The following is a 22,338-nucleotide window of genomic DNA, read 5'->3' as shown; positions in this document are numbered from 1 at the left end:
ATGGGTCTGCCTTTCAGGTGCCGGATCGGCAGGGTCAAAACTGTTGGCACAGGTTATGGGGCTTATGGTCTCCCCCTCTATAAGTGTTTCTAACCAAGAAAGCACAGGATTCTTCAAATTACCCCTGCCTCCCAATGCAGGTACCCAGCCAGCTGTAAGCTCTACTTTAGCCACCGGGTTTGGTGAGGAGACCTCATGGGCAGGCCTTTCTTTAAGGCAGTCAATATCCCAGGCCATGCTTGAATATTTAAAGGGGCATCTCCCACCAGCCTCTCCCCCTTTTCGAGTCCAAAAACCACTGCCAACATCTCCTTTTGTAATGGTTCATAGTGAGTCCCTGTATTGGATAGCTCTCGGCTCCAAGCCCCCAACAACTCCCAACTTTCCCATTCTTGTCAACTTCACTGGTATAATACCGCACTGATGGTGGCCCCCCAAACTCCTGCCTCCAAATACTTAGGTGTGCTGTGGTCTGGAGGGAATATGGGTGGGCTCTCTAATATAGCTCACAGCATCTCTTGGCGAAGTCCCTCTTCTTCCTCTCCCCATGCCCAAGGGTCACTTTTGACCTTTAGCACTTGATAGAACAGGCGTGCCAGGGCCGCGAAGTCGGGTACTGCCGCCCGACACCATTCCATCAACCCCGATTGGGACTGTAGTTCTTTTCAAGTGCGGGGTGGGGGAAGTTGGGTTAAAGCCTCTTTGGTCTGTTCTAGGATTCCCAAGCCTCATACATCTAATTACATACCCAGGTATCTCACTGAGCACTGCACCCATTGAACCTTCCTTTTATCCACCAGAAATCCTGCCACTTGCAAAGTTGTAGTACCAGGTGGGAGATATCAGCACACTCCCCAGGAGTATTTGCCCAAATTAATGTGTCATCCACATAGCTTTGAAACCACGGCAGGGAATCAAGTGCCTTACGCACCTGTTGATGCACTAATATCGGTAAATTGCACCAGCCCTGGGGCAGGTACAACGGCCGATACTGTTTTCCCCTGAACATGAAAGCAAATATATCTCGGTCGCTTTCCTGCACTGGAATTGCCCAGGAACAGTTTGAGATGTTGATTACAGTAAAATAGGAAGTGCCTGCTTTCTGGGCTGCATCCCACATCTCGGGAAGAGTGCTGACCACCGGGCCTATCTTTTTGGTTCTTTTATTTATTTCCCCAATAATCTATTACCATTCTCCACTTTCCACTGGCCTTTCACACGGGCCATGAAGGGGAGTTCCACTGGGAAATAGTGGGCTTCACAAGCCCAGCCTGCAATAGTCTCTGAACCATTTCACTTACACCCCCTTCGGCCTCAGGCATCAAGGGATAGAGGTGCACTAAACATGGTTTTGCTCCCTTTTTCAATTCAATTTGTATGTCGTCTTTGGTGTTTCCCACATCTCACTCTGAACGGACCCATGGTCTGTCCTTTGGCATGGGGACTTCTCTCTCTAGGGCCATCACCCTCCTGCAGGGCCCATCTATGATGCAGTGTCTCAGAACATTGGTCGATTATATCCATAATTGGTGTCAGGTAGCAGTCACTACCGTGGGGAGCTCCCGCTCCCCTAATTTTACCATACCTTGAATCTCCCATCCTCTGACTGCTCCACCCTCCACCCCTTTTAATACCACTGGACATCCACTTGGGGTGGGGGGTGTCTCCATTGGAAAATTGTAACTGCTGCTCCTGTATCCATTAGAAACTACCCTTCCATGTCACCTCCTTCAATCTTAATTTTGGGCAAAAACTTACCCCCTAGAATCCCTGGGGATTTGTCCCACTGGGAGCGAGGGAAGGGGTGTCCCTCGTGTCCCCTCCCCGTGGCCCCCCTAATCCAAGTGCAAATTTCTCAGATCAGGGTAGAGCCCTACTGGGGTCCTGGGCTCCTCCTCCGGGGAGGAGCTGAGGGAACAGCTGCTACTGCACGGCAATCTTTATTCTTTTCCCTGGTTATCATTTTTCCAGATTTTATACAACTCACTTGTGGGTTTCCCATCAATTTGCTCTAGGGGGACTCCTGTCTTCCTCAGCTCTATCCAGAGCTGTCGGCAGGAAAGGTTCTTTGGATTCGCTGACATTCCCTTCACTACCGCCACTTGTTTCAGTTTTGGGTGCTCCCCCGTCAAGGTCTGCAGCCCTTTTATAATTTCTTTTATGAGACGGTCCGTCTAGGCATCATAGCATTGCAACAAAAGACTCTGCAAGGGACCACATCCCTTACGAAGGGTGCTCTACCAGGCTGTCCCGGTGACTGTAACCTGCAGGGGGTCCGCGGTCAAATCCCCTCCCAAAGCTGCCTCGATGAACGCATCTCTACTTAGCTGTTGTACTGCCCCCGGCCAATACACCTATTTAGGCTCTCTAGCATGCCGGTCCTTGGTCACCATTCATGTTTTCAAGGTCCCCAGTGCAAACTCCATTAATTGGAAAGCATAATACTCTGACATCTTTGGATCTATCTGCTGGGTGGCCTGGGCTAACTTATACCACTCCCCTGAAAAGATTTTTGTCATTACAGCTATTGCCTCTTGGGGAGTGAAATACTTATCTACTCCTTGGGCTACTATTCAACTAGCTCACATGGCCCAGGTTTCTTTCAGGTCCTTCGCCCAGCCTGCCAGCTCAACTTGGAAATCTGCTGGTTTCCAGGGGGTCATCTCCCATTCATGTAGGACCAGCTCTTCATTTTGATTTCACTGCAACCTAGGGTTCATAACTGCACTTACCTCTAATTTCATGGAGGGAAGCTTCCCTTCCAGAGGGCTGTCTCCTCCTCCACTTCCGGGATGGGCAGGGCAGGTTGCTCTCCCTCATCACCAATTAGATCGGTCACTGCCACCTCTTGTTCCCCCCCTGACTCCGGAATCAGATCCTCTGGGGGCAGTAAAGTCCCCACCATTTCCCACAACAAAGAAATGGCACCCTCTAGTAACACAGTTTTCCCTGGTTTCCTGCCTGTCTGCCACTAGGCAAAAACTCCCTTCATGGCAGCGAGGGACCTGAGGTCTCTCACCCCAGAGGACACCCATGGATGCACTCTCCTACTAAGTTAAAAAAAGACTCATGATTTTTCCCTAGTGCGTAAATGCGTCCACCGCTCCCCGGATGCAGCTGGCCAGGCTGCCCTCGAGGAGGGGTCCCTATGATCTTTAATATGCCCACATTCTCCACCAATTGTTAGGGCTCCTTCCCTTCTCAAGGGGAAGGTGAGTAACCCACAAGTCACACACCAAGGTTAAAACAACAAGTATAACTTTATTGCAGAAAACATCACACGCCAAGTCAATACTAAAAGCTTACAAGCCACTAGTGCATTGGACTGGAGGAAAGGCACTCCCCACCCTGTTCTAAGTTATTACCTGATGGGTCTTGGGAACCTCACCCTGCATCCAGGGTGGTGAGACTACTTCCTTTATCGGTCCTCAGCCTTGTCCTCCCTGAAGCAGTTCTGCCCGGGGCCTAGTTCTTCTGACTTTTATACCTTCCCTCTTGTTAACTATCTCTTCCAGGAGTTTACCAATGGAAGTGACTTTTAGCCTTAGTGCCTTTCTGGGATTAGAGCCAAGCTATTATCTCATTTTGCAAAGCTGTCATTTCTAAGTAAAAAGCTGTTATCTTTAAGTTCCTCTTGGGCCAGGACTTTCCAGGGCCTTTTGGTTGGGCAAGGGCAGTTCCCCTGAATATGAGAATGAGAATTGTCAGCGTATGCTGACAATGTACTTGTCGCAGTCAAGGACCCGGTGTGACCTGGTGTGGGTGGAAGCCTGCCAGGCATTGTACTTGGCAGCCTCCTCTGCCCAGATCAACTGGGTCAAGAGTTTTGGCCTGACCGTGGGTGGCAGGTGGGCTCAGTCCCCGCCATGCTCCATGGAATCCAGTAGTGCTTGGGCTTGCTGCTCTACCTGGGGATCTACCTGTCCCCCATGAGCCCCTTTTTGCTGAAGAACTGGCACCAGCCAGAGGCAAGGATGGTGGAGTGGCTCCAGGCATGGGCGGGACTGCTGTGGTGGCTCTTCCTGTGTGGGAGGGTACTGGTGTGGAACCAGCTGGTGCTGTCCATGCTCTGGCACTGCTTCCACACCCTGTTGGTACCCCCTGAAGTCATGGCCAGGCTCCAGAGATAGGCACTGGAGCTTTTCTGGACAGGACAGCTCTGGGTCGCTGAAGAGGTCCTGAGCCTCCCCTTGCAAGAGGGAAGCCAGGGCCTGGTTTGCCTGTGCAGCCAGGTCCTTACATTCTGCTTTCAGGCCCTGCAGCAACTGCTATACAGTGTTGGTAGCCACGTGGCATGGGTCCACCTGGGGCGTGCCTTTCTTTGCCACTTCAAGGGTTCTGGTGTGACTGGCAGCTCCTTGGCTTGTGGGGCTTCTCTCTGCAGGAACTGCGAGGGCTGCCAGAGTTTTATCAGGACCTCCTCTGGGTCTGGAGGCTGGTCTCTGTCTCTAGGTCCCCTACAATACTCATCCAGGGTACCTACCTGCTTGTTGAGCCCTTCTTCTGGAACCCCCAGCTAGAAGTGCTGACAGTGCAGGCACCCCAGTTGCAATAGAGGCTGGCCATGGGTGTTGTTTACCCATATCAGAGACCTCCTGGACTATGATAGGCAAGGGTGGAGCCCACTGCACTGGCCTGATGCATGGGTTTACCCACAATGCATGCGACCTGAGCCAGCTGGAGGATACCAAACAGGTCTGCTTCTCCACCAGCTCTACACATTCATGAACCACACAATCCACCATGATACCTTCGCGTCCCTCCCAGACACCAAGTGCAGGGACCTGCTCCGTGAGGGTGTAGTTGGGCACCCCAGTGGCTGAGTCTGTACTCCACCCTCATCCCACAAGCCACTGGGGACCTCATCTGGTGGCTTCTCCATTGAGCCATTGCCATGGGTGTGTATGTGGTGAGCTTTACCAATACCCCGGTCTCCTGCCCCTTCTGCAGGCAGAGGGAGACCCTGGTGTACATGATACTCGAGTGCACCAGGCTGTAGCCTCTCCACCTCCACCTCTGGAGCCTCCTCCTGAGGTGATGGATGAACTTTACCCCCCAGCTTTTATTTTTGGACACCTCATCTATGGCCCTACCGAATCCTGGGACCTCCTGGTCAACCTCCTCCTGGCCCTGGCCAAAAGGGCCTTGTACATGACCAGGAAGGAGACTTTGGCCAGGAAGGTGCCTGGGGACTGCAGGGCCTCTTTCTTCTCACTGGTCCACACACTGGGTGGCGTCCGCCAGTTCCTTGGATGCCTTTGAGGACTGGTGGGGGCTGGGCCAGGCCAGGTCCATTCAGCATGTACAGAGCCCACATCAGGCAGCACCATGCTGTTGTGGGCTGTGCCTGCAGCTTAGCCATGGCTGCACTGTCTGCTGCCCCTGGCACCAAGTGGGGGGCAGGCATGTGGCAGCTTCCACCCAAGCCCCTCCACAAACCCACCCACAGACCCACCCACCCACATCCCCCCCACGTCCTCTGCCATTCCCCACATGTGCCCTACATCCAACCCCGCCATTCCTCACACCCACCACACCCACCCACAAAAATAAACCCCCCATGTCCCTGACTTACCTGGGACAGTGCCCAGGTCCCAGTTATGCCAAACTCTTGCCCCACTCTTCTGCTTGCCCCAGTATGCTAAGGGTGCATGCCTCATGTGCTGGGGAAGCAGCAGCACCATAGAGATGCTTTGACCAGAAACAAGAGCGTCCCTCTAGAGGACCGGCTTCCAAGTTACCTCAGGTCACAGTCCAGGACCGTTCCTTGTCTTACTTTTTCCCCCCTGTGTTTTTTGTTTGTTTGTTTGTTTGTTTTTTGATACCTGGATTTCCAGGCATCAGATTTTGAGCCCATGCTGCAAACATGCAGTGCAGGAACACTTTTTTGTTCACAGCGTGCCTCTTGTGGTAACTCAAACTGGTTTGAGATCATAGAATCTTAGAAGTAGGGTCGGAAGGGACCTTGTAGATCTTCAAGTCCGACCCCCTGCCTGGGCAGGAGGAAAAGTGGGCTTAAATGACCCCAGCCAGGTAGGCATCAAGCCTCTTCTTAAAGACCTCCAGGGTAGAAGCCAGCACCACTTCCCTTGGAACTTGGTTCCAGAGATGCTGCAAGAGGCACGTGCGTGCTTGTCTGGATTGCCCAGGTCAGAATGTGCCATGGTACCTTTGTTAAGAATCACTGGTGTGGACAAATCCAAACTTAGAACTGGGATTTTTGTACTGACATCCTCCAGCACTGCTCCTACAGTTGGTTAATCATGCATTTCCTCATGTACTCTTTAGCCCCAGTATGGCAACAATGCATGCATTATAATGCATACATGAGGGAAGCAGCCAGCCTGATATGTATGCTTTCATAAAATCTGGAGCAGATAATACAGCAATGATTTTCAACCAGGGTGCTACAGCACCCTAGGGTACCGTGAGATCCTTTCAAGGGTGCCATGGGATGCCACACAATGTTAGCACTACTAAGTTTGCAAACATCATTCGCAAGATAAACCCAGAGGTTTCAGTTAGAAATCCATGGTTGTGGTCTTTCTACGTTCTTTGGAATAGAACCACTATTCTATTACTTTAGTGTAGTCTAAAAGAAGTGAAAACTAAGAGCTATCATTTTCTGAGGGGTACCTCAACTCCAAAAAGATTGAGAAACACTGACTTAAAGCATTAATAATCCTCATCATGACTTTAACCTGCATTTGATACGGAGTCCACCAATCCAGTGACCATTAGGCCAAGCTCCATAGGGATAGCAAACATATTGGATCACAAGGTGTGTATGACAATAGGTAGTTTCACAACATGCTTCTGGAACAGGTAAGTGTTAACATTTATAATCAATGTAGGAATGACATTCTGGTTAACACCTGGAACTGGATTGTTAAAAAAAGTATTAAGGCACATGTATGTAACAGAAGTAGTAGTGATGTGCATTCAGATACCTGACCACTCTTAATCACATGCACATAAATCTTACTAAGATTAGTTCCTACTAAGAGAAGGAACCACCTGCCCAGGAGCCTGTGCATCTAGCTAATTGTCATATGCAAGTCTATCCTTACGCCAGGCTATACCATGCAATCACTCCTCTCCTGTCACAAAAGGGCTGCAACATGGCTTCCCTGGAAATTTTTGAGGGCTACAGTGTTATAACCAAGCATCCTAGTTTTCTCTGTTTAATAATCACAAATTCTCTGATTAAAAAATTTGCAAAATCTCTGATATAAAAACCTGAAATATGCGATTAAAATGAAACGTATATATATATAATGTATGTACACACACACACACACACACACACACACACACACACACATATATATATATATATATAGAGAGAGAGAGGTATCAATTGAACACAATATTTTATTGATATATTTACAATTTTAGAGGAATTTGGAAACCTACCACTGTCTCAATCACTATAATAAAATACATTCTAAATACCTATAAACTTTGGTATTTAATTTTGGGTTTTTTATCATGGAAAATCAGAGCTCTACCCACAGCACCCTGCCCCCCAAGCCATGCTGGAAGGGACCGCAGCTGCCAGGGCTATGGGGCCAGGGGCCTGGGTCTGCAGCCCCATGCTCCCTGCAGCAGTGCCTGAGCCCTGGCTGCTACCAGCAGGAGACATTGGCTGATGTGGCAGAGCAGTGTGGAGCCTGGCTACCCCTCCCCTATGGGCATCACAACTGGAGTGGAGCCCATGGAGGGGGTGGGCTACTCGCTGTGGTTTTCTGGCTCCCTGCCCTGCTGTCATCCCCCTGGGGCCTCGAAGCCCAGTGGGCAGGACCTGGCACAGCAGGGCAGAGAGGGGCTGGGTGGGGAAGTTTCTTGCTGCTGTGAGCCTTGCACTGCCCTGATGAATCTCCCACTGAGAGAACAGTCCTACCCCCACTGCTACCGGGAGGGAAAAGGGCACTTTGCCAGTGTGGCATGGGGAAAGGAAAGGAGCTTCCCTGCCTTGCCCCACTCTGCCCTGCCATGCCAGGTCCTGACCACTGAGCCACAGAGGCACCAGAGGAAGGGGAGCAGGGAAGGGAGCCTGACCCTCTCCCACCCTGGACACAAATCTGGAAGGCACATGCCCTTGCAAGACCCCCAACCCTAGCCCTGCCCAACTCAATCCCTTCCTCCCTATGGGGGACTCAGATCTCCCCACCCCCCACCAGACTCACCTGCAGGGAGCTGCTTTCTTGGCTGCCTAGTAGCTATGTGCATGTGTGTGTGTGCACATACACATAGCTCCCGCTGCCTGACAACCCTCCTCCCGCTTCCCCTAGGCCGTTGAAGGCTGGAACTCTGCCAACTCTTTGCAAAAGTGGAAAATTAACATTTTTTTTCCATTAAAATGAGAAATCCTTGTTTTTCTCAGTTAAAAGGGAAAATCTGCATTTTTTTCCATTTTTCTGTGGGAAATGGAAAACCCGGATCCCTGGTGGTGACCAAATTATGTCCTTTCTTATATTATTAAAGGTGTTTTGCTGTGTGGTTATGAGCATTCTTATCAGGGATGACATAATGCCTTGAATGTCTATGAATAAATTCTATACTAAAGCATTGTTGTTCAGTTGCAGAGAAAATGCATAGCTATGAATTAAGTTCATTTATATACTTTTCATAATGGAAGAAACTAAAACAAACATTTAAAAACTAACTGAAGCAGCTTCATAAAATTATGTTCAGGTATAATGTGTTGCCTTTCATATTCCTGAATCATTAAAGATGTATTTTAATAATCAGTTACTATGTATTTTAATCATCAGTTATCATCAGTACATTAACAATCAAAGCTAGTTAGTAGAGGACTACAACGCAACTCAGCTCAAGAAGACTTTTGAGTATTAAACTGTTCATAGAATCATAGAAAATTAGGGTTGGAAGGGATCTCAGGAGGTCATCTAGTCTAGCCCCCTGCTCATAGCAGGACCAGCCCCAACTAGATCATCCCAGCCAAAGCTTTGTCTAGCCAGGCCTTAAAAACCTCCAAGGATGGAGCTTCCACCACCTCTCTGGGTAACCTGTTCCAGAGTTTTACTACCCTCCTAGGGAGAATATTCTTCCTAATATCTAACCTAAACTTCCCTTGCTGCAACTTGAGACCAGTGTTCCTTGTTCTATCATATAACACCACTGAGAACAGTCTAGCTCCATTCTCTTTTGAACCCCGCTTCCGTTAAAGGTTGCTATTAAATCCCCTCTGTCTTCTCTTCTCCAGACTAAACAAGCCCAGTTCCCTCAGCCTCTCCTCATAAGTTATGTTCCCCCAGTCCCCTCACCACTTTTGTTGCCCTCCACTGGACTCTCTCCAATTTATCCACCTCCTTTCTGTAGTGGGGCCCCCAAAACTGAACACAGTACTCCACATGTATCCTCACCAGTATTGAATAGAGGGGAATAATCACTTCCCTGGATCTATTGGCAACACACCTAATGCTGCCCCATATGCTATTAGCCATTTTTTTGGCAACAAGGGCACACTGCTGGCTCATATTCAGCATTATTCTGACACTGTAACCCCTAGGTCCTTTTCTGTAGAACTGTTGCCCAGCCAGTCAGCCCCCAGCCTGTACTGGTGCATGGGACTATTCTGTCCTAAATATAGGACTTTGAACTTGTTGAATCTCATGAGATTTCTTTTGGCCCAATCCTCCAATTTGTCTAGGTCACTCTGAATCCTAGCCCTACTCTCCAGCATATCTATGACTCCACCCAGCTTGGCTACTGTTGCATGGCATCTCACATGTAAGAGTTTTCCTTGGAAACCAACAGCTTTGTGAGTTATTTGCATCCTTCATAATTAAAAAACTGACTCCAGAAATGTCTTCTACTTAATCTGCTCTTAACGGATTTTCTGAAAGTTATATTTTTATTGTTATTTTTATTGTGCAAATTATATACAGTACAAAGGAGAAATTGTCTACATTAAGTTTTCAGCATACTGTTTCCATACTGTTCTCTGTATATTTTCTCTGTTTTCCTGGTCGTGGAACCCTGGCTTTTTTTATTCTTCTTGGTTACCTAGTGAAATCATCAGAGCTTTGGAAGATTTTGCACATTGTTCTGTACAATAATGAGGATCACTGAATTACTGTTAGAGCTCAAAGCTATATTTGTGTTCCTCAAGGCCTGGGAGTTAAAAATCTCTGTGTAGTAAACATAGCGAGGCTATGTTAGTTCAAGACATGACTATAGCTTTCATAATTATTTTCAGTATGGTGGCAACTCTTGCTAGTTCCTTAATTTTGCTTCATATATATTCATATTCAACTATGTATTTTTGGGGCAAATACATATGATCATCTAGGTGTTGATGATTATTTAGCAAAAAAACATACCTTAGGAAAGTTGAAACCACTTCAACTTATTTCTGTTTAACTTGGTTCTGTTTTCTATTCATTCCTGGTCTCATCATGGAATAAACGTGAGACATGAGATTAACTTCTAGATTCTTTTTTTTTTTTTAAACCAGACAGCTGCTCCATATGAATTACTAAAACAGCCCACAGCACAGCCAGGCCCTTAAGCAGTTTCAGTATCTGCTTATATCCTAAATTTTTTTCTTTTTTCTTTCCTTATAACAGACAGTTTCTAAGACCATCTGTTTGCATAATTCAGCAAGGTGAAACTGAATTTTTTTTCACCGATCATTTTCAAAGCTTCCAAAATGTTGAGAGTTACTGTGTAATTTAACTGTTTACATTGTTTGTATCTCTTTAATTATGCTAAGTATTTCACAGCTATCTACATATTAGTTATTTTAATATACTGCATCATTGACTTTACACTCCTGATTTAAAGATGAGGCATACAAATAGTTTCTTCAATCCCAGTAGCACTGCACAGTAGATGTAAATAGTTTGGAAACTTAAAAATGAACATATTCTTTCTTTTCTCATTGTCTGATGTGCAGTTTGTGCTTCTAATAAAAAATATTTCTAAATAGAGCTTCCAACAAGTACATTTTATATATAGGCCACATGAAAGTGAAACTAAAACTGATATAACAATATGTTGAAATGAAAATGTTACTTATCTACCAATACAGTTTAACTGTTGCTTAAGTTTTATATGTCATCTGTTCATACTTAGTATTTTGTTTCCACTGTAGGATCTTGCTATCTTGCAAAATGCAGAAGTAAAGATTGCTTTGAACTTGTCATGTATAGCACGGAGGCACTCTGATCAGTGGTGCAACTAACAAGTTTTGTGCCCTGGGCAAAATCTTGCCAAAGAGATGGTGGTGGGTGCTGAATCTCAGAGAGCAGAGTTGGGGAGTGGTCCTGTTCCTGGGGCTCGAAGACTCCAGCTGCTGCTGCCACACAGCTGATTGCTCTCCCTTGGCTGCTGTTGCAGTGTCACAGTGTTGTGGTGTTTCAATGCTTGGCTCCTGCTGTTGATGTGCAAGGCTGCCGCTGCCCTAGCAAAATGTTCCTGGGGGCCTGCCATTCCAGGGTCATGCCTAGAGCTGGTGCCTCACTCACCCACTCCTTGTTAAGCTACTAGGTCAGTGCAAATCTGGTTGTAGCACAGGGTCCCACAACCCTGATGTCACTGGGCTTGGATAACCATTGCAGAATCAGAGAGGCTTTTCATCATGTTGAACAATAAGGAATTAATCCTGCAAAATATATGGCTGCCTTAACTTTACCACTATGAGTATTCCCACTGATTTCAAGTAATTTAGTAAGAATTTGCAAGATCCAGGACTACAATAGTGCCATACAGCATTCTCCCTATATGCTCACCAAAATAATCACTGACAATGGAAGTGATTCCCACCTAAGAACCCAATAACTTAACTGCAGCAGGAATAAATGGATCTTTTGTTGTGTTTTCAGGTAGCCAGCTTGTTTTCTTGCTCTTATTTCTTTTTAAAGTTGATTTAGTATGTCAGTCAAGCTTTTTGTCATATGAAATTCAGTGTTTGCTTCCAGGAACATGCAATACTTTCTATCATACTATTGATTATCCCCAGGACTTTCAATCATTTATTTTTGTAAGACAAGGCAAAAATCCATACATAACCCGGCTCTATTTATTTTGGTGCCAGTTGCTAGTTACTGGGATGCTGTTCTCTGTAACAGCTGTTGTGATTCTGTAGGATATCTATCTTTTACTATGACCAATTCCCACTCACCTTTATCTAACAATATGTTTAAATCAATGTATGTTAGTTACCTGAGTAAAGTGAAAGAGATTCAGTTCTCTATTTGTTGTGGTTCTGGGAAAACTTGATCTAATATTTGTTTCTGCCCTGTGTCTCAAGAAATCAATAAGTTTTATCATCAAATGACTCCCTCTGCTTCCTACCCATCCCAGCAACAGCAGTACTGAGGGTACTAAACTGGACCAAAACAGATTAAAACACAAGTAAGAACATTTCTCAAAATACTCTAATGATGTAAGTATGAGACGTTGGCCTCATACTGACATTCTGTTTCTCCTGGGCATGGAGAGTTGCTGCTCTCCCAGAAGAAACCATGAGTGTATAGATGTTCATTTTTACTCCTAGAGTAAAAATGGCTACTCCAGGACAAAAAACCTGGGAATAACCAGGGCTAAATCACTCCCAGGAGAAACTCACAGGAGCACGAACATTTGTACATGCTGTGGTTTCTCCTTCTCTAAGAAGAGAACATATAGTCTTCCAGCCTCCGTCTCCCACCCTGCTTACAATTAGACAGTATGTTACTGGCTAGATTCTGTTCCAGCAAGGAGCAGGACACATCCCCTTCACAATCTCCACATTGTGCTACAGGAGAATACAGGCTGACCATGGGCAGTCTGGGTCAGTCAGTCAGGGCTGCCCTATGCACTTCTGTCATTTGCCACCAGGCAGACTAAGGGAAGCTGAGATGTACGCACAGAGGATGTGTGCCCACCCTCACCTCCACTCTTCACGGCCTCAGCATTCAAATATCTATACCTGTGGCTCTGGGTAAGTTTTCTATCAAGAGAAGAAATCTGAGAGAATTCTCCCAGATTATTTACTGTGTGTACACAGCTAACGAATTCCCCAAAACAGTAGGGGTAACTATACAATATGAAAAAGGCAATAGCAGTTGTTACAATATAAAGTAAATATTTGCCTACAGTTAGCACACTTTTATAATATACAGGTTCCCCCACTTTATGCAGGTTCTGTATGTTCAAATTCCCTCTTATGCGATGATCCTTTCTATACCAAAATTTCATTATATGCGAGGTAAATTCACTCTTATGCAATTGGTGTGGTGGAAGACAGCAGTTAGCTGCATTGTGCAGTGCTGTATCTCTTCAGCCTCCACAAGAGAAGGCTAAGAGGAGATCTTGTGGCCACCTACAAATTCACTGGGGGGGAAAGCAGGGAGATGCTCTGTTTACCAGGGCACCCCTTGGAGTAAGTAGGAACAATGGCCACAAACTGATGGAGAGCAGATTTAGGTGAAACATGAAGAAGAACTTCTTCACAGTAAGGGTTCCCAAAATCTGGAATGGACTTCCAAGGGAGGTAGTGCTCTCCCCTACCTTGGGGGTCTTTAAGAGGAGGCTAGACATGCACCTGGCTGGGGTCATCTGACCCCAGCACTGCTCTTTCCTGCCTAGGGCAGGGGGTCAGACTTGATGATCTGCTAAGGTTCCTTCTGACCCAAACATCTATGAATCTATGAAATGCAGGCACATGCCTGCAGTGGCTCAGGCTAGAAGCCGGGGGGCACTAGAGCAGCCTTCCCTTCCTTTCACAACACTGAGCTGAGGGGTTCGTGGCCATGCCCCAGCAGAATGCTCTGATTAGCCCAGCAGGGAATTTATAACAGTGTTTATCACCCCATTAAGAAAACAACACAGGGACATTATCAGCTACCTGTTGATTCTGCCTTTGTCACAGCAGGGCCTAGAGCCAGCACGTGGTCTGCTAGCTAATACACAGATATCTCCTGGGGGAGAGGTGAAGCAGCCTGCAGTCTGTGGAGCTGCAGCCAGGGAGCAGAGGGGAGGGGCCAGCCCTGTTGTGGAGCAGAGAGCCTCACCCAGCCAAGAGAGCATGCTGGGATGCTGGGGGTGTCTGGTTTATCTTAAACCAGCAAGGGGTCTGGGATAGACATTGCATAAATTGGTTTGAGCCAAATCAGTTAAGTCTGTTACTACATTCAACCAGGTTTATCTCAAAACGGTTTCAGCCATTTTCAAACTGGTTTATGTGCACTGAACATCTGTTCTGTTACAGGTTTAAACCAGTTTCTAATCACTTAAACCAGTTTATGTGTAATGTCTGTCCCTAGACCTAAATGTCTAAAGCTTTACTTCCACAGTTTCCTAGAAACATCTTAGGCCCCTGGCATCTAGGTCACCCTAGCCTTGGTTAGGGCAATGTAAATGTAATGCTTATAGGTACTCAGTGAGTCCCTCAGTTTTAAAATGTGCAGGAGCTTTTTTCATACACACTAAGTATATATGCATGCAGGTGTGCAGGGTCAAAGACTAAAGCCAGAAAGGGGTCACAGTGCTGTGGCCTTCTATTACAAACCCCATTTAGACACACTTATGTTAATTTAAAATGAATGAATGAATGATGTTCATTTAAAATTTAGCCTGTACCATTAAATGTTAAGAGACAAAGTAAACCTATATAAAGCAGGTTAAAGCTGGATTGTTTTGTGTTTTATATGTCAAACTGGCCAAAGCATCAGATAATGAATGCTGGAGCTGGTCAAATTGCTGGGCTGTTCACTGGTGTTCCCAAACAATATTGAAATCAATCCGTTAATGTATCATGCTTCAGATTCCTTATGAAATAGGGAGAAATCAATTGGCATCAATCATCTAAAGAGGAATTATACCTAAATACCTTTGAGCATTACGCCTACATCGGTAGCATGTACTAGACTCGATGGAACTAGCAACAACCTTTCTTGAAGTTTTAATTTTCCAAGTGACACCTCAAAGTGCAAGAAGGCTTTCAACATTTGAAAAAAAAGGGAAGTCCACTGTATTTTTTATGTTTAAATATAGTTTTCTTTTTGGTTTTAGTGATCATGTTTCATTTAAATTATCTAACCTAATTTGCTTATTCCCAATTCATTATGTGAGGCTATGTAGTTTGGAGTCTGAATAGAGCTAATCCATTTCTTATTGGTATGTTTTTCATGTGTCTCAGTTTTTGCAAGCAGCTTATCTTTGCAACTGCAAAAATCTTCACATTTTTGAAGGCAGGAAATAGAAACTGCCTATGACAGCAGTATGCCCTTCTCGCTCTTATTCTGAGCTGCACGGATGCCCCTGACTTCACCTGTTTAGTCCTGAATCCTGAACTAACATTAGATCAGCATGGGACTAACTTGACCTGGAGAAGATTTACCCCAACCAGCCCAGACTAACAAATGCCTGCACACATTCATAGCACAGCTGTGGGGCTGGGAAAGGGAAAGTCCAGCTGCTCTCCACAGCCCCCGGGCTGTACTATTTTAACATCCCTCCAACCCTGATTTTTAACACCCCACTTTCCCAGACCCCTAGCCCCTCTCCTGAAATCTCCTTGCCTCCAGACTGCCATGTCTTCTCCTTCAAAATAGCAGCTGCTTGCACATGCCACTCCTGATCTGGGTCCTGCAAATACTTGTTTGCACCCATTATTTGCTGGTTTCAAGTGGCTTTGGCAGATTAATTTTAATGTAAATTCGCTGTTTTACAGTAGCAGGAATATTTGAGCCTGGAAATCTGGCCAATGATGTTACACACCATAAAAGATGGTGGGGGAGCTTTGAAAGGATTAATGATTTTTCCCCTGTTGAAATTACAGATTGTAACAATAACACAAAATAATATTTAATTTGGGGCTTTAATTAGTTTAAGTATAATTAGTATAAATATACTGATGTCATTAATATGTTTTATCTGTTATCTTTGTTTTTATCGGTAAATGAACTGAAAATTCTGTTGTTGCTTAGAAAACTAAAGCTATCCTAGCCACAGGACATACAGGAGTTTGTCCTTCAACAAATCTTCCTATGTGGGTATCACAAAACACTTTTCAGCATTAATATTTAAAATCCTTCTCGCATCTTCATGAAGCAGGAGGCTTCCCTCTATGAAGGAAAGATTGAGGCACAGTAATTGATTTGCTCAAGGTCTGTTTATTAATGAGAGAAAAAGGTTAGACTCAGATCAACATCAGCCCTTTTGTACTTTCCTACAATTGATATTTGATTCATGTTAAACCTGTTTTCTTAAAAACAAATTACTGAATGATAAATCTTTTTGTAAAGAGTGTTTCAGCATTTTACAGTTATTTAAAAATAATTATAGTAAAGCACAAAGCAAATGTTATGAATACATTTCCAGTACTGTTTATGCTGGTTATACCATTTATATGCGTATAACATAAGGTCTTTGCAAGAAACTATTTTTTTCAGTTTTTGATTCAGAGTAGGTTTTGCAATATCTTCCTCTTCAGCAATACTTCCCACACATTCAACAAAGCCAAACAAGTTGCTGTATAACCTCGAATCATTAGCCATCTCTGCATGATATGTAAATTAGGGTGATACAGCTGTCTACTTACACTCTGGTGATCTAGAAGCATTCATTGAGTCATGGTTAAGGAGTGCCTACTAAAAGACAATACCCGTTCCTCAGAATGGTAAGTTCTAATCTATAGTGAATTAGACTCTCATGTCCTATTGTAACTTCTAAACAATTATACTCTTTACAATTGTAATTATAACAAAGGATGGAATTAATATATATTGTCTATTAGTGAACAATGGTCAAACTAAAAGATATGCCTAACTATATGGCATCAACAATATGAAAAATATCAAAAATATTTTGTTGTTTTTGAATCATCTGTACCTTGAAAACTGATTTGAAGATGGTTAATTAGACTGCTTATTACATGACACAATAAGGTTTCCAGTATTTTAACTTTCTTTTTTTAATTGAAAATACCAATGATTTTTGAGTGTGCAGGCATTGCTCTATTTATACTCTTTTTTCCAAATAAAATTTCTCTAGCTGTTCCCAATTGTTTGAATTGCAAAGTCTGAGCTTAAAGCAGCATGCAGTGTTGCTGGTCACAGCCAGTAACAATGTCTAATAAAATGGAATAGATCTCTATTGGTGTGTTGATGGATATTATTTTATGTTATATAACGTGTCATTTTATTTTAGCTGTTAGCCTGCCTTTAAATTCTTTTCTTATTATAATATTTATCTTGCTACCAACTAGCCATATAATCAACCGATTGAATACATTTTAGACAATATATGTCATAAGTGAACAAAACTTTAAAAATAATTATATCATCTTCCTCTTCCATTCTTACCTCCACGGTTTCCTATATAGGAGATTCTGAGACAAAAATAATTTCTCTTCTTGAAGCTATCAGATTTAGCTGCATTTCTATTGTAATCTATCTTCTGTTTTTCTAATATTTCATTTTCCCACCGTGTTCTATGCTGCCAGTATTTTAAAACTGTGCTTTGAATAAAACTTCTTCCTTTGCCTGTGATAAGCCCCAGGAAGCAGGTATGTAAGAGTGTAAGCACATTGTGGGCACGTCCCCACAAGCACGCACGTGCAGAGGCACACATTTCCTGTGGGACAAATAGTAGCACATATTTGTGCCACTGTTATTTGTCCTTGGGCACACTCCTGAATACATGCTCCAGCATATGGCAAAGAGTGGGGTGGGCATGGCTGAGGCTAGCACTTATGATGACCCCAACAGCCTTTCTTGGGGTCCTGGGGGTTTCCCAGGGCAGCAGCGGCACTGAGACGGCCATCCAGAGCCTGCCCAGAACCAGAGCATGGCTCTGGCCAAACAAGCTCTCGTTTCTGGTGGCTCACACTGCTGCCACATCTGCTGAGCTGCTTTTTTCAGTGGTGGGCTTTTGGCACTGGGACACACCAGGATCTTCCCGCTTGCTCTACAGCAGCTGAAGATTCACCGTCCGGCCCTACAGTTGGCTGCCTATGGATGTGGCTTGGGCATGTCCAGTGACTTCTCCACCACTGGCCTTCAGTCCCTTTCCATGGACTAGATTCTTTGGGACTTTCTCTGCCAGGAAGTGGCCCTTCCTCCTTGACACAGAAAGTCTTAGTCAAAGAAAATGAGCAGTAAAAAAAAAAGAGTGCAAAAAATAAAGAATACCCAAAAAAAGGAATGCAAGCAAAACAACAACAGGATACCTCTCCTCCTGTCCTCCCCTCCAGGAGGAGGAGGGAGGGGTGTAACTTGACAGACAAGGGGACCCTGATCCCCACTATCCCTGCCCTGGTGGTGACCCAGCTCCATGGGTGGTGCATCACTCTGACACCATACAGCATCTCCTGCAGCCAGGCTCACACAGCCCGGTGCTGGCTTCCCCCTGCTTTCTTCCTGGCACTTTGCCCATGCCCATGCACTTTAAACCCTGCATGATGGCATGCAGGGTTGACATCATTGGCTGGGCACTGCATAGCCAGATGGACAGTGTACTTAAAAAGTGATGCTGTGATGACACATTGTGGCTTATCCAGGCTCGCCCTCTCTATCAGGTAAGTTTCCCCTGTCCCACGTTGTTCTCTGCCATTTTCCATCAGGGCTCAACAGGGCTCTTGGCGGGGCTGGGTGGATGTGCTTGGTCCTCACCGCCACAGGTACATACATTCAGGGAGGTTAGATTTAGTTAAAAATGGCCACCCAATCTAAGGTAAGTCAGGATGGGGCAACTAGTGGCGGAGCTTGTGTGCATCAGGGGGTCAAGCAGGCTCTAGGTGGGGATTGCGGGAATCAGGGTCTGTAGGCAGGGTTGTAGTGGGGAAGTGGGTCCAGGGGTCCACAGGAGGGATCTGGGCATAGGGAGGGTAGCACAGTTCACTGGTGGGACTTGGAAGGATCAGGCAGCTTGCAGGGTCCATGGGGGACTTGCAGGGATGGGAGAGCCCCTCTCTTCCCCAGGACCAGGGGCTATGTTTAGCCTCCTGACACCCCATCCCCAAGATGAATGATATCCCCCTGGCAAATCAACCACCCTCCCATGCCACCTGGTTCTTCCCCCACTCTGAATTACTTCCTTGGCTCCTGGCACTGGCAAATGCTAGTAAAACTGGCACTAGGAGCAGCTTGTGGGATGTGGGGTTTGGTGTGCTAAGAGGAGGCTGCCTAGTCCACAGGCTGGTGAGGGGTTGTCCACCTAAGGGTAGGGAGAGGGGCCAGGGGACTAAAAATAACTCAATGCCAGGGAGGGTGTATGGGCCAGGGGCTGGGCTTTCCTAGCCCTGGGGCTGTACTGGGAACTGTACAGAAGTTCAGATAGATTGGTCTCCCTAAATATAATCTAAATTAGACTACCTCTGGGGCAGGGTTAACTTAGATCACATCAGTCATTTTTAGACTGGTCTAAATTTCTTGAGCTTCTGTACAGTTCATACTTAGATTGACCTAAGTAGGAATTTAAGTGTAGGGTCCACACTTGGGTGAACTAAGTTAGATTAGGTGATCTTTTTTAACGCAATCTAACTTCCCTGTAACCTTTCCGAACATCTGTATGTAACCTGTGTGGTACAGTCTACTTTCTTTAAAGGCAAAGCAGGTTTTGAGCCCAAGGTATAGTTACAGTTTTTTGGGAAGAGAGATGGTTGATATTCTTCAAAATGAGACAACATCCCAATCCTTGGAATTTAACAAGGGTCTTGTGAGAGCCTTTTCTCATATGTCACTATGGTTATTATGCTGAATTCAAAACCAAAAAACTAAACAGCTGTTTACAAGAAACAAATAGAAGGTAAATTAAGCTGCATAAGCTCTCTCTTAATTACTCTTACCTGATTATAAAATCATTAGTATTGTCAGAGAATTTAAAAATAATTATTTGCAATTAGACGTATACTAAAAAGGCATGTTGTACAATGTATTGTTGCAGCTTGGCAAAGAGAATGAAAAAGCAGAATTAAGGCAGTTAGAATCTCTTCATATATCATTTCCCTTGTCTTGCACCAATCAAACAGTTGTATGATTGATAAATGAGTGAAATCAGACTTACTTGAAAGCTCTTAGTTCCAAATCTGCCCTTTAAAACTTTTAGCACCCAACAGAACAAGAACTGAGCACTATGTAATACAAATAATTATTCATGGTTTAATATGCTACACAGAAACCTATAATTCTTGGCAAACTATGAATTGATGATTATTTGTGAACTTTGTTCTTGTAATTTCTAGGTTAATTTTATTCTGAACGTATTTATGTTTTAACTATTATCTTCCTATTCACTTTAGTAAGGATAGGCCTGACTCCGATTTGTATGTGAATTTTCCATTAACTTCCAACAGCAGCACTTCTACAAAGAATTTTTGGAATAATATGTTTAGCATTGATTTGTGTTATGGAGTAACAGAACAGTAAAATTATGCTTCATGTAACTACAAGTACTGGGATATCTATATTTCTTTAATAATGTCTTAAAATTCCTAAGAAGCAAATGTAGGCCTACATTATATGTAACAAGATGTTTACCTATCATTAGTTTACTACTGTGAAAACATAAAGCACATAGCAAATATCTCTCTTGATTTCAAAAACATCCAATATTCATCTTTCTTAAACTACAGTGGTTCAGTCCTGTGCTACTCTTTCATTACTTGTTTGGGCAGATGTCTTGGGCTAGAAACAATGGACTTTTGCCTTTTGACTTACTATCAGTGAGTAACACTTGAGAATAAAGCACCACAGATACAAAAGCAGATGATTTCTTAAATACCTCGCCCCCTGCCCTGTTGCATATTAACCATAAAACCAGATTTTTCATCTTCCTCTCTTCCATCTCCATCTCCTCTCTCTAACCATTTACTGCTTTAGGGTAGCATAAGCTTGCATTCTGCTTTATTTAAGACTTTCACTTAGCTTGATGTTTCAGCTCTAAGTCCTTACTCAAATTCTTACCCAGACAGAAATTGTACTGGATTTACCTGCTTTTTGTAACCATGCCTTACATCTAATTGGTGTCAAGACCTTGTTCTCATAAGGTACCCATGTTCATAAGAAATATTTTTCCCAGAGCTGTAACCTCTCAGAGTTTTGTTGTTCTCTTGTAAGAGATAAAGGACATGTCAGTGACCACATAGCTATCACAGTTGTAATACCAGAAATTGCAATGTAATTGTCATTTCATTCTATTGATTTTTTTTTTTTAATTTTCCAGGATGCGAATGAGACAAACTGTTGCTTGGAGATAATTAATATCCTAGAAAAGTATTACCTTTCCACCATGTACATCCTTGAGTTCATTTTTGGTATCATTGCAAATAGCATTGTGGTGTTTGGCTACATCTTCTGCCTGAAGAACTGGAAAAGTAGCAACATCTATCTGTTCAATCTGTCCTTATCAGACTTAGCATTTCTTTGCACTCTTCCAATATTGGTGGCAAAATACTCAACGGACACATGGACACCTGGGAACATTTTGTGCCAAAGCAATAGAGTATTGTTGCATGCAAACCTGTACACAAGTATCCTTTTCCTTACCTTTATCAGTATTGATCGATATATCCTTATGAAATATCCATTCAGAGACCATTTTCTGCAGAGGAGAAAAACGGCTGTTTTTATCTCTGTTGCCATCTGGATCTTGGTTATATCTGAACTGTTGCCAATAATCAACTTCATTGGATCTACTGTCAATGACAATAAATGCATTGATTATGCAAGTTCTGGAGTTCCAGAAGATAACTTGATCTACAGTTTGTGCCTGACTGTTTTGGGATTTCTAATCCCTCTGTGTGTCATGTGCTTCTTTTACAGGAAGATGGTTATTTTTCTTAGAAACCATAATGAGCAGCTCAGTGGTTCCCTGCCACTTGAGAGACCTCTTACTTTAGTTGTCATGGCAGTGGTCATTTTTTCGCTGCTCTTTACTCCCTATCATATCATGCGCAATGTCAGGCTTACCTCCCGCATACAATCCTTGAAGCTATCTGAGTGCACACAAAACATCATCAATGTCATTTATATCATCACAAGACCTATTGCATTTTTAAATAGTGCAATTAACCCTGTCTTTTATTTTCTAATGGGTGATCACTTCAGGGAGATGCTGATGAATAAAGTAAGGCACTTCTTAGAAAGAGTGACTATTAACCGAAAATGAGATGATAAAAGTGCACTCTGATGCAGCAACATACAGTGGATTAAAGTGTATTGATGTCTCGGACAATATTTACTGATGTAAAATGAGGTTGTATTTAGCTATATGTATTTAACTGCGTGTAATCTGTTGATTGGACTGTTCTTTGCCAAATGGTTCACAATAGAGCCACTGCGTTCCCATTTTCTCTGCCAAGAGGAGCCAGAGACATTCTTAGTT

General features: G+C 44.2%; 1 protein-coding gene across 1 annotated transcript; it reads left to right on the top strand.

Annotated features, from left to right (window-relative positions):
- The first annotated feature begins 6,810 nt into the window (after positions 1 to 6,810).
- On the top strand, positions 6,811 to 22,122 carry SUCNR1 (succinate receptor 1). Its single transcript, XM_006034037.1, has 2 exons — positions 6,811 to 6,825; positions 21,178 to 22,122. The coding sequence occupies exons 1-2, from the start codon at positions 6,811 to 6,813 to the stop codon at positions 22,120 to 22,122; spliced, it is 960 nt and encodes a 319-aa protein (XP_006034099.1).
- Positions 22,123 to 22,338: the final 216 nt, after the last annotated feature.

Source organism: Alligator sinensis, unplaced genomic scaffold (genome assembly GCF_000455745.1).
Source record: "Alligator sinensis unplaced genomic scaffold, ASM45574v1 scaffold1127_1, whole genome shotgun sequence".
Classification (NCBI taxonomy): Eukaryota; Metazoa; Chordata; order Crocodylia; family Alligatoridae; genus Alligator; species Alligator sinensis.
This window is presented reverse-complemented; position numbering and strand designations above follow the sequence as displayed.